This window comes from Maylandia zebra, linkage group LG1 (genome assembly GCF_041146795.1).
Source record: "Maylandia zebra isolate NMK-2024a linkage group LG1, Mzebra_GT3a, whole genome shotgun sequence".
Taxonomy (NCBI): domain Eukaryota; kingdom Metazoa; phylum Chordata; class Actinopteri; order Cichliformes; family Cichlidae; genus Maylandia; species Maylandia zebra.
In genome coordinates this window covers 9,762,124-9,784,380 of record NC_135167.1, presented here as the reverse complement: position 1 = coordinate 9,784,380, position 22,257 = coordinate 9,762,124, and the positions used below count along the sequence as shown (strand labels likewise).

At 39.6% G+C, this 22,257-nt stretch overlaps 2 protein-coding genes and 1 long non-coding RNA gene across 12 annotated transcripts in view; all 3 read left to right on the top strand.

Moving 5' to 3' along the window:
* Positions 1 to 4,087, top strand: part of chd9 (chromodomain helicase DNA binding protein 9) — a 74,127-nt gene extending 70,040 nt beyond the window's left edge. For all 7 annotated transcript variants that reach the window (XM_076876539.1, XM_004539681.4, XM_014413711.4 and 4 more), the window contains one exon: positions 188 to 4,087. In XM_076876539.1, the coding sequence (XP_076732654.1) occupies positions 188 to 1,189 (1,002 nt within the window). In that variant the 3' untranslated portion in view covers positions 1,190 to 4,087. The remainder of the gene's footprint in view (positions 1 to 187) is intronic.
* Positions 4,088 to 4,742: 655 nt separating this feature from the next.
* LOC101477214 (retinoblastoma-like protein 2) lies at positions 4,743 to 14,093 on the top strand. Of its 4 annotated transcripts, none has more exons than XM_004539690.4 (16): positions 4,743 to 4,992; positions 5,582 to 5,750; positions 6,950 to 7,157; positions 7,791 to 7,882; positions 8,384 to 8,490; positions 8,662 to 8,765; positions 8,952 to 9,089; positions 9,187 to 9,351; positions 9,491 to 9,548; positions 9,649 to 9,758; positions 9,838 to 10,014; positions 10,600 to 10,671; positions 10,984 to 11,044; positions 11,532 to 11,692; positions 11,804 to 11,968; positions 12,141 to 14,093. In XM_004539690.4, the coding sequence occupies exons 4-16, from the start codon at positions 7,845 to 7,847 to the stop codon at positions 12,339 to 12,341; spliced, it is 1,557 nt and encodes a 518-aa protein (XP_004539747.3). In that variant the 5' UTR covers positions 4,743 to 4,992; positions 5,582 to 5,750; positions 6,950 to 7,157; positions 7,791 to 7,844; the 3' UTR covers positions 12,342 to 14,093. The 4 variants fall into 4 exon arrangements, with proteins under 4 accessions (XP_004539747.3, XP_004539743.3, XP_004539744.3 ...); XM_004539686.4 differs by having other exon boundaries at positions 4,747 to 4,992; positions 7,791 to 7,918; positions 12,141 to 14,092; XM_004539687.4 differs by having other exon boundaries at positions 4,747 to 4,992; positions 5,576 to 5,750; positions 7,791 to 7,918; positions 12,141 to 14,092.
* Positions 14,094 to 14,858: 765 nt separating this feature from the next.
* On the top strand, positions 14,859 to 16,379 carry LOC101478260 (uncharacterized). Its single transcript, XR_190901.4, has 3 exons — positions 14,859 to 15,925; positions 16,016 to 16,053; positions 16,206 to 16,379. It is a non-coding gene; the product is annotated as an uncharacterized LOC101478260 (long non-coding RNA).
* The last annotated feature ends 5,878 nt before the right edge of the window (positions 16,380 to 22,257 follow it).

Sequence of the window (22,257 nt, the reverse complement as noted above, 5' to 3'; positions counted from 1 at the left end):
TAGTAGTAAAACTGGCCTGACTAACCTTAATGCATATGTTCAAATATGTGCTGTTCTTCTTCTCTTAGGACAACATTAGTTTTATCTCAATGAGCCTAATTAAGTAACAGTGAACTGTTGTCACTGTCACTACCTGACTATTTGCTTGTATTGGGGAACCCTACCAACATCGTTCCATCTTTTCCAGGGTTACCTCCCAGAGAGCATGTTTGACAGGATCCTGACTGGACCCATTGTTCCAGAGGAGGTAAGTCGGCGTGGACGGCGACCTAAGAATCCTTTGGCCAAGGCAGCGGCAGCTGCAGCTGCAGCGGCAGGAGCACCACCTAACCCGGCAGCCTCGGCACTAGGTTTGAACCCACTGCTGGCAAACGGCCTCCTCTCTGGAATGGACCTCACGAGTCTGCAGGCCTTCCAGCAAAACCTCCAGAATTTACAGTCCCTGCAGCTCACTGCAGGCCTGATGGGGCTGCCGTCTGATGCTAGTAACCTGGCTGCAAGTAACTTGGCTGCCATGTTTCCCATGATGCTGTCTGGTATGGCTGGACTGCCAAACCTCCTCAGTATGGGCAGCTTGCTTGGGAAGCCTGCTCAGGAAGCTGCAGGAGGCTCTGAAGAGAAAACAAAGGGAATAACCAGCGGTGGGACAGGAGAGCCAACTGCCTCTAAAGCCCCCTCTCACACCTCAGACACCAAAGGAGAAAGGACAGAGGGCTCAAACACGACTCCTTCCTCCACTTCCAGCTCTGCTTCCTCTTCCTCCGCCACACAAAGTGCTTCAGCTGCCTCTGCAGCCTCCAGTCAGCCACTGTCTCTTAACCCCTTGTTACTCTCCAGTATGCTTTACCCAGGGACGCTTCTCACTCCAGGCCTTAACCTTCCTGTGTCCACCACACAGCCACAGAGCTCAAACAGTGACCCCACCCTTCCAACTGCTCCTCCTCTACCTTCAGTTTCCCAGTCATCACATCAGGAGACAGAGCAGCCAGAGGGAGACAAGGATGGAGAGGAGGAAGACGAGCTTTTGGAAGACGCTTTGGATGAGGGGGAGGAGGAGGAAGAGGATGAATCCATAGAACAAAAGGATAACAGTGGTCCTGAAGGTTCAGGGAAAGCAGAGTCTTCTTCATCAGAGTCTGGGAGCTCTTCCTCATCCTCAGACGATTCAGACTCAAGTGATGAGGACTGATCCTACAAATATATAAATATAAATTTATTTATGTATTGCCTAGAAATGTATACATATATTCACATATATATATGGATTTTCCAGCACTTCTGTTGTGATTTCTTTACATGTAAATACAAGAACTAACTACAATGTTCTGTAATAAAGACTACAAAAACCTTTAAAAAAGAAATAAAAAAATAGGAAAAACTGACCTAAAGAAACTGAAATAAAATGTCAATGTTTGTTCACAAGGTACAGTCTTGTTTTGAGACATTTTGCATGTCAGACTTTAGTAGATTTCTGAACTCTGAACTTGTACCATGCAATTATTGCAACAAAAAAGGCATTATTGTAATTATGTCAGGATTAATTTTATTAAAAGAAGTAAAACTACATCAACACGCTCTTTGAGCTGTACTATTAATATATTTTGATTGTCAGGGGTGTGGGGAATGACACTTGACAAACACTTTGGGTTCTCTTGTAAATAGTACTTTTACAGGTTCGTTGACACTTATGCTTTGCAGATCATACGTTGGATATGTCAGCAATAACTTGGGCAGCTAATGAATGTCACTGAAGCTGTAGATTCTCTGTCTGCCATGTTCCACCCGAGTGCACAACTCTCACAAACCTGTCAAATATCTTCATATCATCTTGAAGAGGTTATTTATCACTTCTCCTTGTCCAGGTAGGAAATGATTCCTTCCTTAGTAAGGACTTGGAAAAATGGTAAAATTATTATTTTTCCAGACGTACACAAGCTTAAATCTGTCTTTCAAAAAAAAAGAAGAAGTTAAACATAATTCATTTCTCTACTGTCTGACTTTACATTTTAATATTCACCATCACCTTACAAACATGCCACAGCATGTTCAAGGCGCACTTTAGCCACCAACAGTAGGCATTCACATTCACCTGCACATCTCTTAATTATAACTAAAAGCTCCTTGAGCTGCGGTAACAGAGAAAAACCTTCTACTGTGTGCCAAAAAACTGCCCTTTGACCCTTGGCGGTCTTGACGGAGTTGTTTGGTCTTTGTAGTGTTGATGGATATTATTTCTACAACCCCGATGTATTTGACTGAATCTTACCTCAACTTTGCTAAATGGATTGGCTTCACTGTGCAAATGTACATGTGCATGGGTGTGTGTGTGATCTGTCAATGTACACAATGTTCTCATCTCTGCTGGAATGTGTGTCAGAGGCCTTTTTTGATTTTATTTTAAATGAAACCTTCCTCTGTGTTTTGCTTCCTGAGCTGCTCCTCTCGCCGCATCCATAACTCACCAGGCTGTATGTTAGGTGGTGGTGTGGGGGCTGACAGGCTATGAGACGTAAAAAACCGCATTGCTGTTGTTTTTTTTGGTTTTTTTGTCGTTTTGTTTTTTTAATACCGTCAAAAATTTCTCTTTGGAAATTTGGAGGATTCAAGTGCTTGATGATACGCATTGCATGGCAACCTGTGTTCCTACAAAGCCCATGGGGCACAAGCACAAGTTAGTTCAGTTCCTGGCTAAGATTGTAGTATCACTGTCATTGTCTAAGTATTAAATTTTACGCAGTGCCACACGGGTTAGCTTCAGGAAGGGCTCAATAATAGCTTTTGTTGCTGGGAGTTTTCAGCGCTGTCTTGATTTATTTCACTTCACCCTCAACTCTGTTTTCTGACGAACAGAGCTTCAGATAGATGTAGAAGTGCCCTTATCCTGTACCTCACTCTCCTTCATTCACCGCTCACATCTACGCTCACTATCCATGCTTGTGTGTTTTGCTCAGCATCCGTGCACATGTCCATTTTAAACCTGTAACCAGGATATACACACAAACACTGGAGTTCACTCGAACCGAAGTACCTTTTTGTAAGTCTCTCTCAGCACAACAGTGCTTGCTCTAGGACTGCTGTTACACAGTGGACTGTTAGATACACAAATTATTTCCGAGGTGAGGTTTCTGTTTGGGCTGAGGGTGACAGCCCGCTGAAAAACCTGTTTAGTTCTTAAGTGTAGCTGTAGCATTTTTCTCCGTGGGTTCAGACATGAACAAAGACTGAAGACATGCCTGATTTCTAATGTTGCTTTAATGTGGTTTTCTTGTATGCCTGTTATATATAGACCTCGTCATGGGTTTGCTTGCAATGCAATTGCATTTTTTCTTTTTTAATTATTATTACTAACAGTACGGTATTTTTCTATGTCTGAGCAATGAACTTAAACATGCCACTGTCATTTTGTATATCTGCACCTCTACGCTCTTTAAACTTGTAGTGCCCTTATGCAAACACCCAGCCACTGCTACATCTGCTGTAGGTGACTGACTGATGACTTTTGCTACTTTTTGTTGCCCCGCAGCGATGGATTGATGACTGTGTTAATCCTCGCTAAGAGATAAATGTAGACACAAGATGGGACTTCTCGCTTTCATTGCTTTCCTTCCTTTTTTCCCTTCTTTTTGTAGAGGTTATATTGTATACAGACCTTGAAAGCACTGCTTGCTGCTAAAGAGGCTGTGCTGAATCTGCATTAAACACAGACACAAGAAAACAATGACCAATATGCAAGAGGAACGACAAAACACACTACTGCTGTACAGGGAGGTTTTCATACATGTAATCACTGAGATGACAAAACTACCATCATGGGGTTTGTATTTTTATTTCAAGCTTGATAGTATCCTAAATGTCACCCTGGTCAGTTTGTGTCTTTTTCTTTCTTTTCTTTTTTTTTTCTTTCTTTCTCATTGGACAGTTGATATATTTGCAAGTTGTGGTCTGTGTAGTCAAAATAATTCTTAATGTAGTGCAGGAAAACACGTCTTAAAAGTCATTTGTAATTTATTGGATTACTTTCTATGAAGTTCTATAGAGGAAATTGAGGTTTAATTATTTTTATTAAACATATTCTTCTGACTATCAATTAAGTGTGCCTTTTACTTTGTCCCAGGGACTTTTTGAAGAATTCAGTTATATCAAGGAGTTGACCGCTTTGTCTTGAATCCTTTAAAAAAATTGTACAGGTATATATCAAATTTTTGTTCAGCATCACAACACATGCAAAAATACGTGTGTGTGTGTGTGTGTGTGTGTGTGTGTGTGTGTGTGTGTGTATATATTTGTGTAGCCTCAACATTAGTTTAGTTACACACATACTGCAGCAGGGCACTAGCTCACAGTAACACACAATGATGAAGCAGTGAGCACCCAAACTGTTAGGCCGTAGAGCAAAGACACAACAGGTGAGTATGTGTGACTGAAATAATGCAGTAGGAAAAACATAGTTTTGTTGTTAATATTCTAGATGAGGCTTGATAATTTATTTCACTCCCAAGTATTTTCTTAAAAAAACAATTACATATTTCCTTGTGATTTTTTTTTTTTTTTAAATATTCAATTTACTGCTTGTTTAATGGATCCATTTGCACATAAACACTGCATAAACGTTAGTAGACACAGAACTCTAGTGCCCATATTGTTCCAGCAATGTTGGAAATGAACAAGGCTACATACCAAACTCTTGCAGCAGAGGGCCTTTCTTCACTGCAAGTCCTTCTTTTCTCCTCAGGGTGGTGCTCAGTGACCTGTTTAACTGCTTCTACTGCTGTTTGGCACTTATCTTAGCAACCAGACCAGATGACAAGTTGAGGCTTGTCTAATGTGAGAGGCCAATGGGCTGAACTTCCTCACCCTGCAGAGCAGCAGGTTGGCTGCACTGAATCATGCTGCATTGCTCTGCTGCTACTAGACAAACACACAGGAGAGATTTTTAAGAGCAGAAGTCTGTCAGTTTGACCTAACACCATCCCAGAAGAGCCACTGACACTGGTGAGTGACTTTGATCCTGGTTTATGAGTTTTGTTTTCTTGAGCTACGTTGAAAGTTCCACAGAGATAATAAACTGCACTGGAAGTCAGCTGACTATTTGGAGTAAAATGCAACAGTTACACGATCTGCTTCAGTGTTCCTAAAAGCTGCAGAATAAAAGAATCCTCTGCACACATTAACCATCTATATAGCTATTTTTCAGCAGGCTTTAATGCACTGAATAACAAAGTCTGATTGTAAACCAAGATAAAGGCAATGTTTAGTTTAATTCTCTTTAAGGGACTAGCACATGTTAGAAAGTGAAAGTAGGCCTATTTTCACTTAGCATGAGTTGCATGTGAGTTGACTTGAGTGGAGTCCAGTCCAGAGGAAACAGGAAATGGGTGTGATTTAGATATTGTGCCAGCTTTTAGCAAAATTAAAACAGCAAACAAACATGCAGAAAACACATCTGTGGTGTTTTTAAATCGACACCGTGCTTCCAGGATCTTCCTGCTAAAGATAACAAGATAGGGTGTGATTCATATTTATGAGAAGCTGCATGCATATTGATGCTTCCAACTTCCTGTTTGTCTCTTCTGAGATGCAGCAGCTGGAAGTCCGTCAGAATGAGACACAACTTGATGTTTTAAGATGCTATTGGACTGATATCAGCATTTGGACTAAAATTTGGAGTGCACGATGAGAGTTTTTCTTGCCATTTTACCTCACCACATGGAATACGCATCAGACAGCTGCTGCTTCAACCAACACGAACAGTAAGTTGTGAGCAAATCTGGAACACAGAGAATCAAAAGGCATCCATTAAGCTGCAATGATCACAAAAGTATATAGAAATGTCCTTATGTTGGAGATTAAGCAAAAGGTCAGAATTAAACTAATTCTGGTTCTGATTTTGTCTTGTTAGTGGGGGGAAAAGTATAGCCACATGAAAGGAAATATTAGGAAATCACAATAGTAATGTTGAGTGTGACGTGCTCTACTCTGAAAACCTTATGGCACATTTTTGAGCAAAACTGCTTCTTATCCACCTACAGTGTCATCCGCAGTCATTGTAGACTGACTCAGCACAGGCAGTAATAAACAGCACATGTGAGAATGGTTAGAGGAACAGAGTCTCGTTCAGGCTGGTGGTAGCACACAAAGAGACTGTAAAAAGAAGAGGGGACTTTACCGCGAGGGGACGGAGTATTCAATTCTCAGCAGATCGAACCATGCTTTGAAACACACTTTTTAGAGATTAACAGTCAACATTATCCACCATTATTATTCACGTGACCCAAGGATGGTTCAGTATTTAACTTATTATTTCCTCATGAGTCTTCTCTGGCATCTAAAATATTCTTGTTGTTACACGACTTGCCAAATTGACAGTTGCCCTGCACAGGGAAACTGAGTTTGAGATGTTTTTCTTAGGTTTTCAGTATGTGAGGTGCACAGGAACAAAAGTGACTATTCACAGCTGCCTCAGAGCAGGAAGTACACATGAGTCACTAAAGGCAAATGAACAGAGTGGGAAAGTGGTGCTGTCAACAAGACCACCAGGCCATCTAATGCATCCATAACAAGAAAGGCAGCAGCAAATATAAAACTCCAGGTGTAAGACCATAGTTTGACGTTTCTGTAAATAAGCTGGCTTTTGGGCACCCTTCCCAGTAAAATCCATCACCAGTCAGTATTAACTATATATTCTCCATTTGTCCATTAACAGGCTTAAAAGTGTGGTTTTTTGTTTGTTTTTTTTGAGACACAATTGTTGCAGTCCATTAACAAACAGCTAGCTTTATAGCAGTGTAGCTGTAAGTGGACTGGTACTTATTTAGTACCGTTTACTAATTTGAACATTCAAAACACTTTCTACTAAAAGTCTAATTCATCCAGTCACACAAAATCATGCAGTGCTTTTATGTGTTCCTACGTACTTTTATCTAACATTCTCACAAACTCACTCCAACAGATGAAAGTTGGGATTCAGTATCTTTCTCAAGGATACTTCGACACATGACCAGGAGGAGCCGGTGTTCTGGGAATCCATCCTACCTGGCAAACCATCCTACCCGTTGTTTCTGCGCATGCGCACAACACCGGACATCCCTCCCTGGAATTCCAATTAGTAGCGGACCCACTCTACCACCTGAGCCACAGCCCCGTTCAGTTGCTTTTAGGTTAGTCGTTGTCAAAAGGTTGCGTGTATTTTTCTAGTTATTTGCCTACAGTGAGGGGTTTTTAACCTATGCAAACATGATCCTCTAAAATAGTAAGTAGCTCAACTGGATGTAAGGTGATTGCTGATTGGTGGACAAGCCAACTGGAAAAGAATGGGGGTGAAAGTGGAACAGTAAAAGTGCCAAAATTCATCAAAGCTCAAAAATACAGAATTGAAGCAGACAAGGGTCTGCAGTGGACGCTTTTGAATATTTCTAACACTTGGTTTTCCTTCAGTACTTTGTATGTTGTAACATCGTGACTTGCACAGACCAACAACAGCGCAAGCAAGAGTCGCACACACATTGATTGTACCACAAATGTTGGACACTGCCTCCCTGTGGCAAAACACACTCACTGCAGCTCGCTATGGTCTGCCAGCACACCGTCCAATAGAGAACCACGTTGAGCCATTTAGAATGAAAATGATTAGTTGACACTGATGATGATGCAGTTATCTGGTGTGTGATAAGCAGCTGCTTAGTCTGCCTATGCCTCAGGTCCTCGTACAAGCTAATATTTTCAATTATGATTCATGCAAAGTTACCTCTAGTTTGTAAACAAAATGTGTATTTTTTTCACTCCATGTTTAGGTGTCCATTTGATTCCTGCTCTGACTCTCATCCTGTGTGAGTGAGGAGGTCACCATGGCAACTGTGCCACAGGGGATTGTGGGAAAGCCAAGGTTTGGCCCTAGTGACTGTCTGATCGCAATGTTGAGGTTAGCCCTGCAGTTACAAAGCATTACTGACTCACACAGTGTTTATCTGTGTAGGCTGTGTGTATGTCAACCTGATACTGATACTCGCAGCACTAATAGCTGCAATAAAGCACAACGCGCCTCAGATCTTTCATCAGTCTGCCTCACACACTGTACAAATGTGGCTAGATCAATTTAACAGCTACATAGTGTAGTTAACATCTGGTGTTTTGCTAAAAGGCACTGAGGGTGTGGTCAAGATCAATAATGTGTAAGCACACAGAGCTGATAAAGTTTCTGTACTGGGAATTCTTTAATATAGTTTCTACTGTTGTAAGCAAGAGCTTTAAAAAACACACGTGTGGCATTTCATTTACAGTTTAGAACTTACACCTCCACTTTATGCCAATGGCAGAATATTGTTGAATTACATTTTCCATTTCCTTTTGTGCTGCTCAAATTTCTGTGACGATGCCTTGGATTCAGGGCTTGCTCCAGAGATTCGACTGAGGCGATTGAAACAAGACTGAAATGCATGCTGCAAATGTTTCTACAGCATTACAGGGATGACGAGGGAAATGAGAAGACCAAAGGTACAGTGATGATTTTACAGTGGAATGTGGCCTTCAGCGTGTATCTGGTTGATAGCCGAAATTCTTATGATTAGAGAGCAGGCTGTCTTTTGATAGCAGGTGTGAAATTCTGGAATAAAGCCCGGGTTGTTGATACGTGCCAAAAAATAATCTATCTAATATTGTTCACAGAGTTGGCAGCAAAGTGCTGCTACGAGGCAGGGGTTTGGTATCACAGAATCTTGGAGAGCCTGATCAGTCAAGAGAGGAAAAGGCTGGGCTTCAGTGACATCTCAGTAAGTGCACGCCATCTGGTGGCCAAAGATGGAACTGAGCTTTGACCATATTAACTGAGCAGTCACAGATAAATGTCTCACAGCACCTGTGATCTCATAACTTATGTATTTTATTTATTTTGAGTCATCTTTGAAGTAAAGCAGCTGGTGCTTGTAATGCATGTAAAACAGGTGTGTTTGATGCAGGGCATCTTGGAGCATGATCTTTTCCAGCGCTGTCTGGTGGCCTGTTGCTTGGAGATCGCTGTAACCTCAAACAGCTTACCATGTGACTTCCCGCTGCTCCTTCAGATCCTCAAACTGGAACCATACCACTTTTGGAAGGTACTTTGTTTTTGCCATATACTGTACACTTAGTGATACAGTAACATTTAGTCTGTGATTTGAATGCTCCCTCTTTTGTTTTTCTTTGTTCTCACAGGTGATTGAGCCTGTTTGGCGGGTTGGGTCAGGCTTGCCTCACTATGTGGTCACACACCTCATCCAAGTGGAAGAAAAGGTTTTGGAGAACTTGGCTTGGATCAGCGACTCACCACTGTGGGATGAAATCACACCCAACGAGGGCCATATGCCCACCTGCCAGCAGGTTTGGAATAACACAAATACTCTTTGCCTGACATCATAAATGATCAATATTTGGAAATTTTATAACATATCCAAAGCAATTAAATTTTTCTTTGAGCAGTTCGGGTTTTAATGAGAGTTTTGCCTTGTGTCAAATGTAGGTAATGCATCCAAATAGGCTTGAAGGTCCAATGCAAACGGATCCAGGTGTGCCGAGAGGTATTAACACAGTGCACTAAAGACTCATTTTAAATAAAACCATTCCCTGCAAACTGTTTACACTATTACTATAGATTGAGTGGTAAACTATTTTTGCCAGTAGATGTCAGTTTGGGGATGAACCACTCAGCCAGGACAGAGCAGCAGTGTTCCCCATCAGCTATAAACAGACAAGAGAGATGCAGCTCCCTCCATCTGTTTGCTCGGAAGGTCAGTTCTATATCATGCGTCCAGTTGCCATTGTTGTTATATGGCATGTTTAGTGTGGTCATGTCTGTCTTTATCTCAGGTTTACAGCTTGATGGCCAAGCGTCTGAGGGAGCTGTGTTCCACGCTGGAAATATCTGATGAGCTGCGATTAAAGATCTGGACCTGCTTTGAGTATTCCTTGGTCCACTGCTCTTGTCTAATGGAAGACCGTCACCTGGACCAACTGCTCATGTGTGCTATCTACATCATAGCAAAGGTGGGTTTTAAAAGATACTATTAAAACCCACCAGAATCTGCTAAAATAATGCAAGACAATGCAACTGGAAAATGCAAGTGGTTGTCTCAGAGAAGATGAATAATAAACTTTAAACAATTCTTAGGGAGTGAGGAATACATTTAAATGTTCAGGGTGGGCTAAGATATACCAGCATTTTGCAGATGATGACTAATGCAGTACCAGCAAGATGTAGGTAGGGAGAACAGCAAACAGAGAGACGGTGCAGTAAATCAAAGCCACAGTAAATCAGAATGGCCAGACTTCTTAGACCTCTGATGTTGGACACCTGCCCCAAATTGAGTCCACCCTGACCACGGAGAAGTAAAACCTTCAGGGAGGTTTACAGATTTACAGTTTTATGGAAAAGAACTACTTGGTGTTTAAATAAAATTAAAGACTGTTGTGAGGGCACTTGACAGCTGAAAAAGTTTTTATCGCTTTTCACTGACATGAAATTAAAGGAAAACTGTATTTGTAATCCTAAAAAGAATCCATGTTGGTAATGCATGGACTTCATTGGAAAACACATACTCAGCAGTTAAGTGGTGGCATTTGCCTTTACAGATTACCAAGATGGAGATACCCTTCAAACAGATAATGAAATGCTACAAGTCACAGCCACGTGCCAACAAAAGTGTAAGTTTCTTTTATTTTGGTTTTTATTTTTTGCTGTCTTTAGTATACAGCTGTGAATTAACAAAATATAGCGATACAGGTTGAAACGTGTATCAGCTGGGCCCACTTATTCCAAGATTCCATCAGTTTTAGCGACATTCTGTTTTGTGTTTATCATCAAATGTTTTAATGTTAACAGGTACATTTTTTAAATAACTGTGACAATATCATTATACCTGCTTTACATGAGCATTTCAGTCTTGCAAGGAGGTTAGCAGGTTGACAGTAACAACTCAAAGCACTTGTTTCAGCATTTACCGTTTCTATCTGCAGGTCTGCAAAAACGTGCTGATTTCAGAAAGGATGGAGGAAAATTCTACCATTAAAAAAATCAGTAAGAAAGCTTTTAAATAAAAAAGTCATATATTTTAAATATTATGGAACACCTGTTTTAAAAAACACACTTACAAAATAGCCTTGTAATTACAGTAATGTACATAATGCGTCCCAATAAGTATTGAAAATGGGACTACACATTGCCCTCACTGCCATCGTAGCTTTATATGTGTAATGCATGCTCACATGCTTGCAATCCACTGTGGGCAAAGAAATGCGCATGTATTGTTAGCTGGCTATGTGGCTCGGAAACAGTGGCACTGGTGGTGGTAGAGTTAAAGAAAACGAATGCAGCATGTGTTGTGTTAGATCCAAATAAAGTACTATACAGAGGTAGAACTCATAGCAATGCCTCATTGCACAAGAAAAATGACACCCATCAAGTTACCAAATGATTCACTTACAACATTTTACCTGCATTATATCCATTATCCCAGAGTAATTCCACAGTGATAAGTAACTTTTTATTATATTGTTGATTATAGATACCGGAAAGCACAGCAGCACTATCCTAACCCCCAACACACCATCAACACATTATCCAAGACCTGGGCAGGAGGAACGGGGCAATCTCATCCATTTTTACAACCAGGTCTACACGACAAAGATGCAGCATTTTGCCAAACAGTTTGCTCAAACCTCATTAGTAAGTGAACATTTTTTCTTTTTTCTGAGCTGACGTCACAAAACTAAGAACTCAGTAAAAATGGGAAATGTTTATTTTCCATGTAATGCTTACACTTCATTTCTTGTCCAGCGAGACACCCCTCCTTTGTCTCCATACCCTCGACAGTGGAAAGCATCTCCTCGCTGTTATCAGCTGTCCAACAGCCCGTCCATCTCCATTTCACCATACAACACAGAAACCCCTTCCCCTCACAGAACTGGGCTCTGCTACTACTTCAACTCAAGTCCTCCAGAGGTGTGTGGATATAGTGTTTTTGTTTTCACATGATCGTCTTAAAAAATTTTGTGTGTTGGGGTACAATCTAGGCTGAATACATTTTACATTCCTATTTTGGAAATGATTTAGTGAATAAAAATGGTTGACTTTGCTCGCACACAGTAGAATATTATTTTCCTTTTGTTCACAGCTTCTGCGTGAGATCAACAACATGATCAAAACGGGCAGGTCACCAAACATGCGATGCTACGCGGTATCACTGGATAGAGATGAGGAAGGAGATGGATCCTCAGCCAAGAGGCTTCGTTTGGATGGGCAGTCAGCCTGGCAGAGACGACTGAGAAATGTGTTCAATGATCGCATTACAAGAATGAACCAGGACCAGGTCTAGCTTATTCCAGCTAACAGGCCTAACCTCCACTCCGATGGAAGTAAAGCACACATTTACTTCTTGACAAATTCTCTGTCAGCTCAAAGGACTAAATTTCCGTTGCTTGGCTCTTTTGTTTGGAACCATTTTTTTCTGATACCATAAGTCATGTGTGAAGGTCTGTGAATAAGCCACTTTATCCCCAGCACAGTAATAGAAGACTGGTCATCCTGGGTTGCTGCCTGATGGAAGTGTCCTTCATGATATTGTATGAATTTAAAGAAAGACAAGGCTGCAAAGTGCCCAGTGAGTTTTTCTTAGATAAAAAAAGGACTGAGACAGGACTTTAGCAACTAAAAGGCAGATTAGTTAGTGTTTGTCTGCATCCACAGGAATTAATATTTACAGTAATATGAAAACATAAATGTATCCACAAATGCATCCAATAGACATTTGGGCAAAAAGTTTTTTTTCTGCACAAATTTAACAATTCTGTTAAAAAAAGTGTAACTTAGGCCTCTGAAGCTAATATAACAAAACAAAATTTTGATTTAGTCATTTTTGCATAATTAGAACATTTATATAATTATAGTTCGTTATCTTAATGACTTAAATCTCACATAATAATAATAACATGGTACCTTTACATGTATGCAAAATGTTTTATTTATTTTAAATGTTTCAATGAACATTTTAAACTCAATTTTTGGTGGATTTTCCAGCATGCTCATCACTGTCCTGTTGAAAGATTTCAACTCAAGGTTATCTTAAAGCATATTTTAAATTTCATTCTCACTTCATAGTTGTATGACTGCAAATTGCCAGGTCCCAGAGGCAGCAAAGCATTCCCATAACCATAATATATCCACACACGTACTGTTATCATGGCTATGTTAGATGTGCCTTAGTAGCCTTGGTCTTTGCCTTTATGTTAACTATAAAAATACAGCTTTGCTGTTTTGGGCATTCCTGTTATGCAGGTCAAGTTTTTGCACTGTTTACAACACAAAGAGTTCACCGCAGATCCTCTGATGAAAGCTTGGGGTCTTTGGAGACTTGCATAATTTGCTGAGACAACCCATTATGGACAATTTGGCAGCTATTTATTTTTTTAAATTTAGCTACAAGATTTTTTTTAGATGATTTGCAGAATTATTGATTTAAATTAACTGGGGAACACCAAACCCTGGATGTCTGAGGTTAAAATAAGACTTATTACTCTCTAAGAAGAGTCTAATAACTGACACCATATTTGAAGGCCCTGTGTGATTAATTTGAGGATGTACTCATTTGTTCTCACTAGACTGATCTGTTTTTTATGTTTGACTTACTTTTGGAATTTTGAGTGTACATACTAACATTAACTCCAGTCTATGACTTGCATGAATACTGAAGTTTGAAGTGATTTGATTCTGACTGCATATTGGTGATACTAGGGGTTTGATGCATACCACTCTAAATTAATTTAAAGTTGTTTTTACATTCAACTTATCGCAAAACTATTGAGGATAAACTAAAGTAAGACTGTTGCAAAAATAATAAATGAAAAGTGCTGTTACAGTAGCAGAAACTTGCACTGGTCAACATAAATGTAGAAGCTAAAACAAATTCAGTCTCAATAAATCTTTAAAAATCCAGTCAGCAGTTTTAGCCACCGTTTATTACAGACTGAGTATCACAGCTGATTCAACAGGACATCAATCAAAAACTGCATGGTGATTTTATTAAAGCTCTTTTCCAAACAGAAAAGTGTTTTGCTTTTGAGATTTATTGCGCAGAATGATACATGTGTCAGTTGACAGAAGTTGGCTTTATTATCATCTGCTGATGCAACAAAGTTTCTTTAAATCTGAGTTTAACAATAAGTAGGTATTACCGAGCTTTTGAAGACACGTGACCACTAACCACAAGATTTTAACTTGATGACAATTAATAATGTGGGATCAAGTGAACCCCTCAGCAAACAACCCATCATGAAGGGGGGAAATGAGCAGTCCTCAGTTGATTGCAAATGGTTGGAGGTTAGTGGCAGTCGCTGGGAAAATGATTGCTAATATCCCAGTCATGCAGGCCTACAGATTAGTCAGTGACATCCTGTCAACTACCTGTTGCTAGGAAAAATGTCTATTTCCCAACCAGTTCAGTGCAGCGCCTTCTTTGCAACCAATTTCACCCAGTGAGGACCAGAAACCTCCAAGAAACACTGCCAACCAGTGCAACATCATGTAAAAAAACTAGGGTTTGGCAATGGAACAGATGCCTTTCTATTTCTATAGAATTTTTCAAATTTCAGTTCAGCCGCAGTTCTGTTTGTGGAGATTTTTATTTTGCTAATTTAATCTGCGTCCTTGAAAAATTTAATTGGTAACTAATTTGTGCTATTCCTGAATAGCACCACAATATACTGCCTCTTTCCTTTTTGTTATGTTGTGTTACATCAAGAGTTAACGTGCGATTTCAAAGGTGGGGTAACCCTCAGCTGTAGCACTTCAGCGACGGAATAACTTAGAAATACGTAACGTAAGAATTCCTGTGGTTAGCTCCAGTAGAGTTTACTGTGTCCAGAATAGGACCAGTTGCTTACTGGTCTTTGTGGATTTAGGCAGTTAAATATAGAAAGATATGAGCAAACCCCTAGACACAATAAAGCTAGTATATAAGGTCAAATTTAGTGAATGAATCTAAACAGCATCATCCCCTTAAATTTAATTTAATGTCGGCCACCCTTGACATTCTTAACTTCCCAGTGACCGTGCACACCACAGCCTGCTCTGCACCATCCAGCATATCACAATACTGTAAACTTTACAACAATGCAAATTAACCACTTTAACCTGTAAATTAAACCAATTTTCAAAGAGTTTGAAAGACACTTCACAAAAAGATAATTCAGAAACATGTCATGTATAGATCCAATATCTAAAAAAAAAAGATTTTTTTTTAAATTCTAACGTTTCTGATCACAAGTTGTTGACTTTTACACCTGTTTCTTTCTGCTCTATAAAGTTTGATGTAAATTGGATTTTGTGAAATGACGATGGCTAAAACTCCTCCAAGGGAATCAAAACACAAATTTTTCCACTGTGGAAAAGTCAGTAACCATAGCTACTGTGTGATTGACACACAGCCCACTTCAGTGTTTATCAGTAACCATGTTTTGCTTCAGAGTTAATTCTCAACCACTGTCGCTTAGGGATGTATTTGCAAAAAGGCAATGTGATACAACAGACAAAGGACTGTAAAATAAACCAACAAAGTTAACACAACAGGAAGTCATATAGTTGCCATGGAGAACAAATGCACCTGAGCCCACAACACACAAGTTTTAAGGTGACGACCAGGATTTTGACACTTCATACTCCTGTGGACAACCATCAGCTGAACGACACGCTGCACACTCTCAAATTTTGAAAAATCATGGGCTGCAACACAAGTAGGGGGGTCACAGTGGTTGACCCTTCTGAAAAGCCAGAGGACAGGCCGAAAACTGCCACTTCCACCAAGCAGGCGCCTGCAGAGGAAACGAATGGAACAAAAGAAAAAGATGAAAAAACGAAGAGTTCCAGCTGAGCGCCACCTTTACACCGAACCTAACTCTTCTTCTTGTAAGAACATTTTTTCTTTAAATGTTATTCATAATCTGCCTTTAAGATTTTTAGTTATTACCTGACTATGTCCTTTCATTCTCCTTTTAGTTCTATCAATGAACAAGGATACAGCACCTCTCTGTAAAGTAAGCAATCTATGACCATTGCATAGGGGTCACTTTGATACAATTACCTCTGTAACTTGACCGCCGTGTCTTTCTGAAGCAGTTTGACGTGACAAATGGGCTGCATGGTGACTGAGAAGCGTTCTGTGGTGTCTGTGTTGGTGTGTGCACAGATTGGCCTGTCCGAGGGTGAAGGAGGACCTGTAAGCAGGATGAGGCGACGCTGCACTACTGTCCATCAACGTCTGTCATCTGGGCCAGGCACACATAATCAAATACGCACACTTCTCTAGAAATCCGACTCCTATTGTCAAAGTCTAGAAACTATTTTGTGATAAATATATCGTTTGGAGTATTACATTGTGTTGTCTTGAACCTCTGTTGCCTTTATGTTCTTTTTTAGGCGTCGTTTCCTGCGGCGTACCTTGCTTTGTTTTTTCACAATCATTTATTTTCATTCTCTTCTCCTCTTTACTTGCACTCACACACCTCTGGTCAGAGCTGATAGTTACAACACTCTCTTTTAAATGCTTCCAATACTGCTGTAGGCTAAAGCAGCAACTCTTTAAGACAGTCAACTTATGTGCTAGCTCTGTGTACTTTGCAGCTCTCAGCTAGATGGGATGCTCTGCATATGAGAGGGCTGCTACCGGTGTTCATTTGGACAGTCTTTATACAACAAATAACAAACTGCTGCCAAGAGCTGGATTGAGAAGACCTTCCAGAACTTTATGTTCCTTGCCACCAGGGGGCATAGAGACAGGGGAAACAGTTCCCTTTGCCCCCACCAGGGAGCAGGAGCGATCTTCCCCCGCTGCTGTGAGACGTCTGAGGCTGGTTCCATTTGCTGAAGACATTTAATCTGAAATATAGGTTGTAAGTTTATTACCAGTGAATGGAGCTGGAATGGAATAGCCATTTTACAAAGCCATATCAAAAATACCCATCTCAGAGGCAGTGGGAAATTACATGAAAATATTACCATTATACAAATGGAAAGTGTGATTGAATAATGCGCCGGAGAAGATAAATGAAAAGCACTTTGTTGGAAAACGTGGTACTAAATAGGTTTTTAATTTCAGTAGTGGGATAAAAGAAGCGCATTTTTACCCCATTTCACTGCCAATTGATTAGTGGCTCCACACCTGCAGATAAAGAGGGGGCCTTATCGTCTCATTATCAGTTAATTAATATGCATGCACACATGCCAATTATCTTTCCTCTGCCATTTAGCAGAAATGAGACATTGATGTTTTAATGGTGCCGGAATGGATAACTCCTCTGTTGCTTTAAAGACAAGGCAGGCACATTGATTGACATAGCTGGGAAATGTTAAGAGAGACAATTGAATTAAGAGCAACCTGAAACGCTTGATTATTATATTAATACTTCTCAACAGCCATTTGCTGTTGCTTTCCAGGGGCTGTGAGATCAAGCAGAGTTTTTGATTAACTCTCTTGTGAAAGATACAAAGAGGGCAAAGCTTATGGTGCAGTCTATGTATATATATCTACCAATGAGAATCCATTATGGAAATATTTTATTTGAAGGACATGCAGAATAGCAAGCCATTACATTTTTCCACTATGCCATGACTGTAAAAAAGCTCAAGGCCACACCAAGTGAAGCAAACCCAAGATGAAAGTTATATTAATCATTACTCGGTTTAGTATACTATGTGCACTGAATTTATGTTCATGAGTCACAGGCCAGTGTTATGTGCTGGAGAAATAGGCAATATTATGGAAGGAAGCACTATTGACATTTTTCATTTCTGCATAAATGCTTGTGGTTGCACACTGTGCCCAAGGCTGTTAGCTTTTTTTAATCAGTGCTCTTTAAGCTCAATGCCACAATGCTAGGATGTTGGAGGTATTGCGATCAGAAAAAATAGAGCTAGAGAGACTGCAAAGTCTTTCAGTTAAATCCAAATCTAGGATCTGTGATTTTTACACACATAAAAAAATCACAGAGGACAAACTCATGCCACTGGAGGCAGCTGCTCACACAACTGTGCCAAACGAGAGGGCGAGTTACAAAAAGTATTTGGTTTGTAAGCGCCTTACTCAGTAATAGACCATTTATATGATATGTATAATACCCTGCCACAAATATTCACAAGTAGTGGTGTTATTTTCAGCCAGCCTCTCTTTAAAGATGTGTTCTTCACAGGGTATCTTTTGTGAATATATGATCAGAGGCACGACAGCCCTGGTCTTTAATCTTACACTGGCCTTGAAGAATGTCACTGATTCCAACCAGCCTGCACCCTCCTCCTCCTCCTCCTCCACCCTCACAACTGCAGGCTACAGAGACCATCCTATTCACAGTGTGGTGCAAGAACATGTTTCTGGTTGTTTAGAGGGCTATGGCTTTCTTTATTTTGTGTTTTCAAAAAGAAGAGAAAAAAACATTGTTAAGAACTTGTCACTACCATCTGATCCCAGAGGCCTTTGGAGTGCTGGTTCGTAAACAGCTGATTGTATAAAAATAGCTAAGACTTTCTCAATGAGCAACCCACTTTGACTTCATATCAGAAATATAACACGTTTTTGGTTTAATCTATATTTGAAGATGTAATATAGACCCCCAACACTGGTACATTTGGCATACACAAAAAAACCAAAACAATAATTTTTCTCCAAGTATAATAAAGCTAGAAGTCTCCGGGTCTGACATCTATCTGTTCGTGTGTCCCAAATTGCTCCGCTTGATAATGCCCACAGAAACAAGTGTGAAGAGAAAAAGCTGCAACCATGAATTGTAAAAGTTTGGGAACTAAAACTAAAGTTGGGAAAACGCTCAGAAATAATGCCAACATAGTTTTTGAATCAATCAACTGCATTTCAAGGCATTAAACGTGGCGGTAGATGAATTTATACATTTAGGATGTCAGAGTGCCTCATTATGTGATACCAGACGTAAACAAGGATGTTTAAATCAGGAATCTTAAAGAAGTGCTTTTGTTGTTTGTTTTTGTTTTTTACTGTGCTTGAATCTTTGGTTCAACACATCTAAACGAGGTAGTGCATATTATCATATCAAAGCACAAGTCCTCTCAGGTTCTTTAGCCAATATATCACTGTGTTGGTTATATCAAACTATGACATCTCTTACAGATGAGGCAAATATTACTATTACACTTCCACTTAAATACAAAAAACCAAAAACTATTTTCTCTCAAATATGTTTAAACTAGTAAAGGTGACTCATAAACTATTCTCCAAACCTCTTATAAAGGAGAAAAATTGAACACTGGAGTCCAATTTTGGGGAAGATGGCTTCCTAACTCATTTGATGTTTGCTGGTGATAGTTCAATATTCACAGACACGGACACCTCTTTTGGAATCACTATGAACTCATGCATACTCATACAGGCTAAAGTCCAATTCACTTCTATTCTATTCAGTTTTATTTATGCAGTGTCAAATCACAACAACCATCATCTCAAGGCTCAGGTTCACAAATTTAAGTACTTGGGATCACGGGCCGATACCCGTGATCCCAAGCTCCCGTGGTGCAAAAGACCAGCCTAACAGAAGTTGCAAAAGTCGGCGTTAAAGACAACGTGAGAAACCACATTAAGGAAGATATCAAGGAAGCTTGCACCATAGCTACCGATTGCAGGTATTAGAAGCAGATCATAAATGAGGTCCTGAGTCCATCGGCTCTAAAGGACAAAAGAAGAAGAGTTGTTGAGAAACATGTTATTTTATAGAGAAATAATGTGGTTTTAAACCCAAATGTTTGGTAGCAAACCCCCATTCTATCGGTTTTCAAACCTTTTGTGGCAAATGCACACCAAGGATGCAAGTAAATATTTCAAGGTACATAAATGCACACAAAATCGCATGTATGTCATCTGACACTCATGAGTTGGTGGTGCTTGTTTAAAGGATGCAAAAGTGGGCTGTCAAACATGCCATTGTCTCACAACACAAACATTATCACACCTGCAAATTTTAATTCCTGTAACAGCTCCATTTGGATATGGACTTGCTTCCATCACCTTATATTTTTAAAAACATTTTTGTTGTTTTTTAATGGGGAAATGAGTATATTTGAAGAGCTGACACATTAAATTAACAGTTCATTTACAACATTTTCTGCAGTTGTTTTTTTTTTTTAAATACTAAGATATGGTTGTCTCAAATTCCATGGCACCCTTCTGCTCAGCGAAGAGCACACTATTTAGAAACAAAGTGGAACTAAATTGGAATTCCACAACAAACAGCTTCAGAAAAGTCCAACATTTTCTTCTCATCCATTTTTGTTCTCTTTTCGCTGCAGGTTTTGGGTCCTGCAAGAGCAACTAGACTTTGAATTTGGGCTCTCCTTCTGTCTTCTTTCATTAAATCTACTTTATGTGACAAATGATGCAAAACCTGGTAAAGTATTATGTCATGATCTTGGAGGTCAGTCTTCATCCATTTTGCTAATTTTCTTTCACAGGAATTAAGAGGAGCCAGGTGCTGTTACTCAAATGCACGTAATTAACTGATCATCAGTAAGTGTGACCACCTCTATATCAGACGTTTTGGCAGTTTGTAGGTCTGGAGCAGTCAGGGGGGTTTTAACACAATGCCAAGGAGGACGGACATCAGTAATGATCTTTAAAAAGCAACTGTTGCTCCCCACCAATCTGGGAAGTGTTGTAAGGCCATTTCCAAACAATTTAAAGTTCATTATTTTACTGTGCGAAAGATTATTCACGAGCGGAAACCATTCGGCACAGCCAATCTTCCCAGGAGTGGACTTCCCAGTGAATTTAACCCAAGGTTGCAATGGTCAAAGAAACTACAAAAACCTAGCATGCTAGTATGTTAAATATCACTGTTAATGATAGTATAATTAGAAAAAGACTGAACAAGTATGGCCTGTTTAGAATGGTTGCCAGGAGAAAAAAATAAAATGATTGCATCTGAACAAAACTTAAGACCTTTAAAACAACAGCCTTTGGACAGACGAGACCAAAGTGGAAATATTTGGTGAAATCCAAACATACCATATCAACACAAAGCCTTCATACCAACTCTCAAGCACAGTGGTGGAGAGGGTAATGATTTGAGCTTATTTTGCTGCAATGACTGCAAGGACCTGGGCACCTTGCAGTCATTGAGTCGACCATGAACTCTTCTGTACACCAGAGCACTGTAGAGTCAAATGTCAGGCCATCTGTCCAACGGCTAAAGATTGGTCAACTTTGGGTCATGCAACAGGACAGAGATTCCAAGCACAGTAGCAAATCGACAACAGAATGACTAAATGCTGTATTTGACCTCAACAGAGCTGTGCCTAAATAAATCCCTGCAAACCTCAATTGAATTCACCCACAACAGTGTAAGAAATTGATAAATTTATACAGAAAGCATTAACTTCAAGTTAACGCTGTTAAAGGTCATTCTACAAGCCATTGAATCATTGTGTGCACTGTTTGCAGTTCTGTGAAATGTCTATTTGGGAACTATTTTTCTCCTATTCCTGCTGCTCTATGCTCTTCTTTTCTTGTCAATGGAAACTGTGCATAATACCACCAAACAGTATCCATGGTACTAAACTTTAGAATGCACATATCATTTAGCACTTCCAAATGCTGTCGATAATATTGTCCAGATCTTATTAGAAGCTGTTTATGGTAAGAATTCAGCTATTTCTGTGGATTTGACAGCAAATCAGAGTCGTGTTGGTATTCCCCAGGGTACTTTCAGTTTGGAAATATGAGCATCTAAATATCCTAAAAAATGTGTAGAAAGAAATTTCAAGGTCCAAGATTTTTATATATTATTTACATGATTATAAATATACTTTGTACATAAACTATATTCGATATTTTGTGACACTTAATAATTGTAATTCTACAGTTTTTTTATGTAGTGCGTTGCATTCTGTTGAAACTTGACAGTAAACAGTAACATATTAAAAAAATATTTTTTCTTATTTCTTCCTCTGCCTTCATAAATATAAATGATTGATGAAATATATATCTAAAATTTCCTTAAACTGTGGAAAACATAACCCGAGGAAAGCATCTCACAACATATGCACTCAATGTTTCCAAAATAAATCACTAAAAGTCAACGGTGAACAAATACAGGGACTGAAATATCTTACCATTAAGCTTTTTGTCAAATGTCATAGCAATGAAAAGTCTGTAGGACACTGCAAATAGATTATGAATGACTGGGAAACCCTATAAAGTCTTGAAGGCAAATAAGATTTAGCTG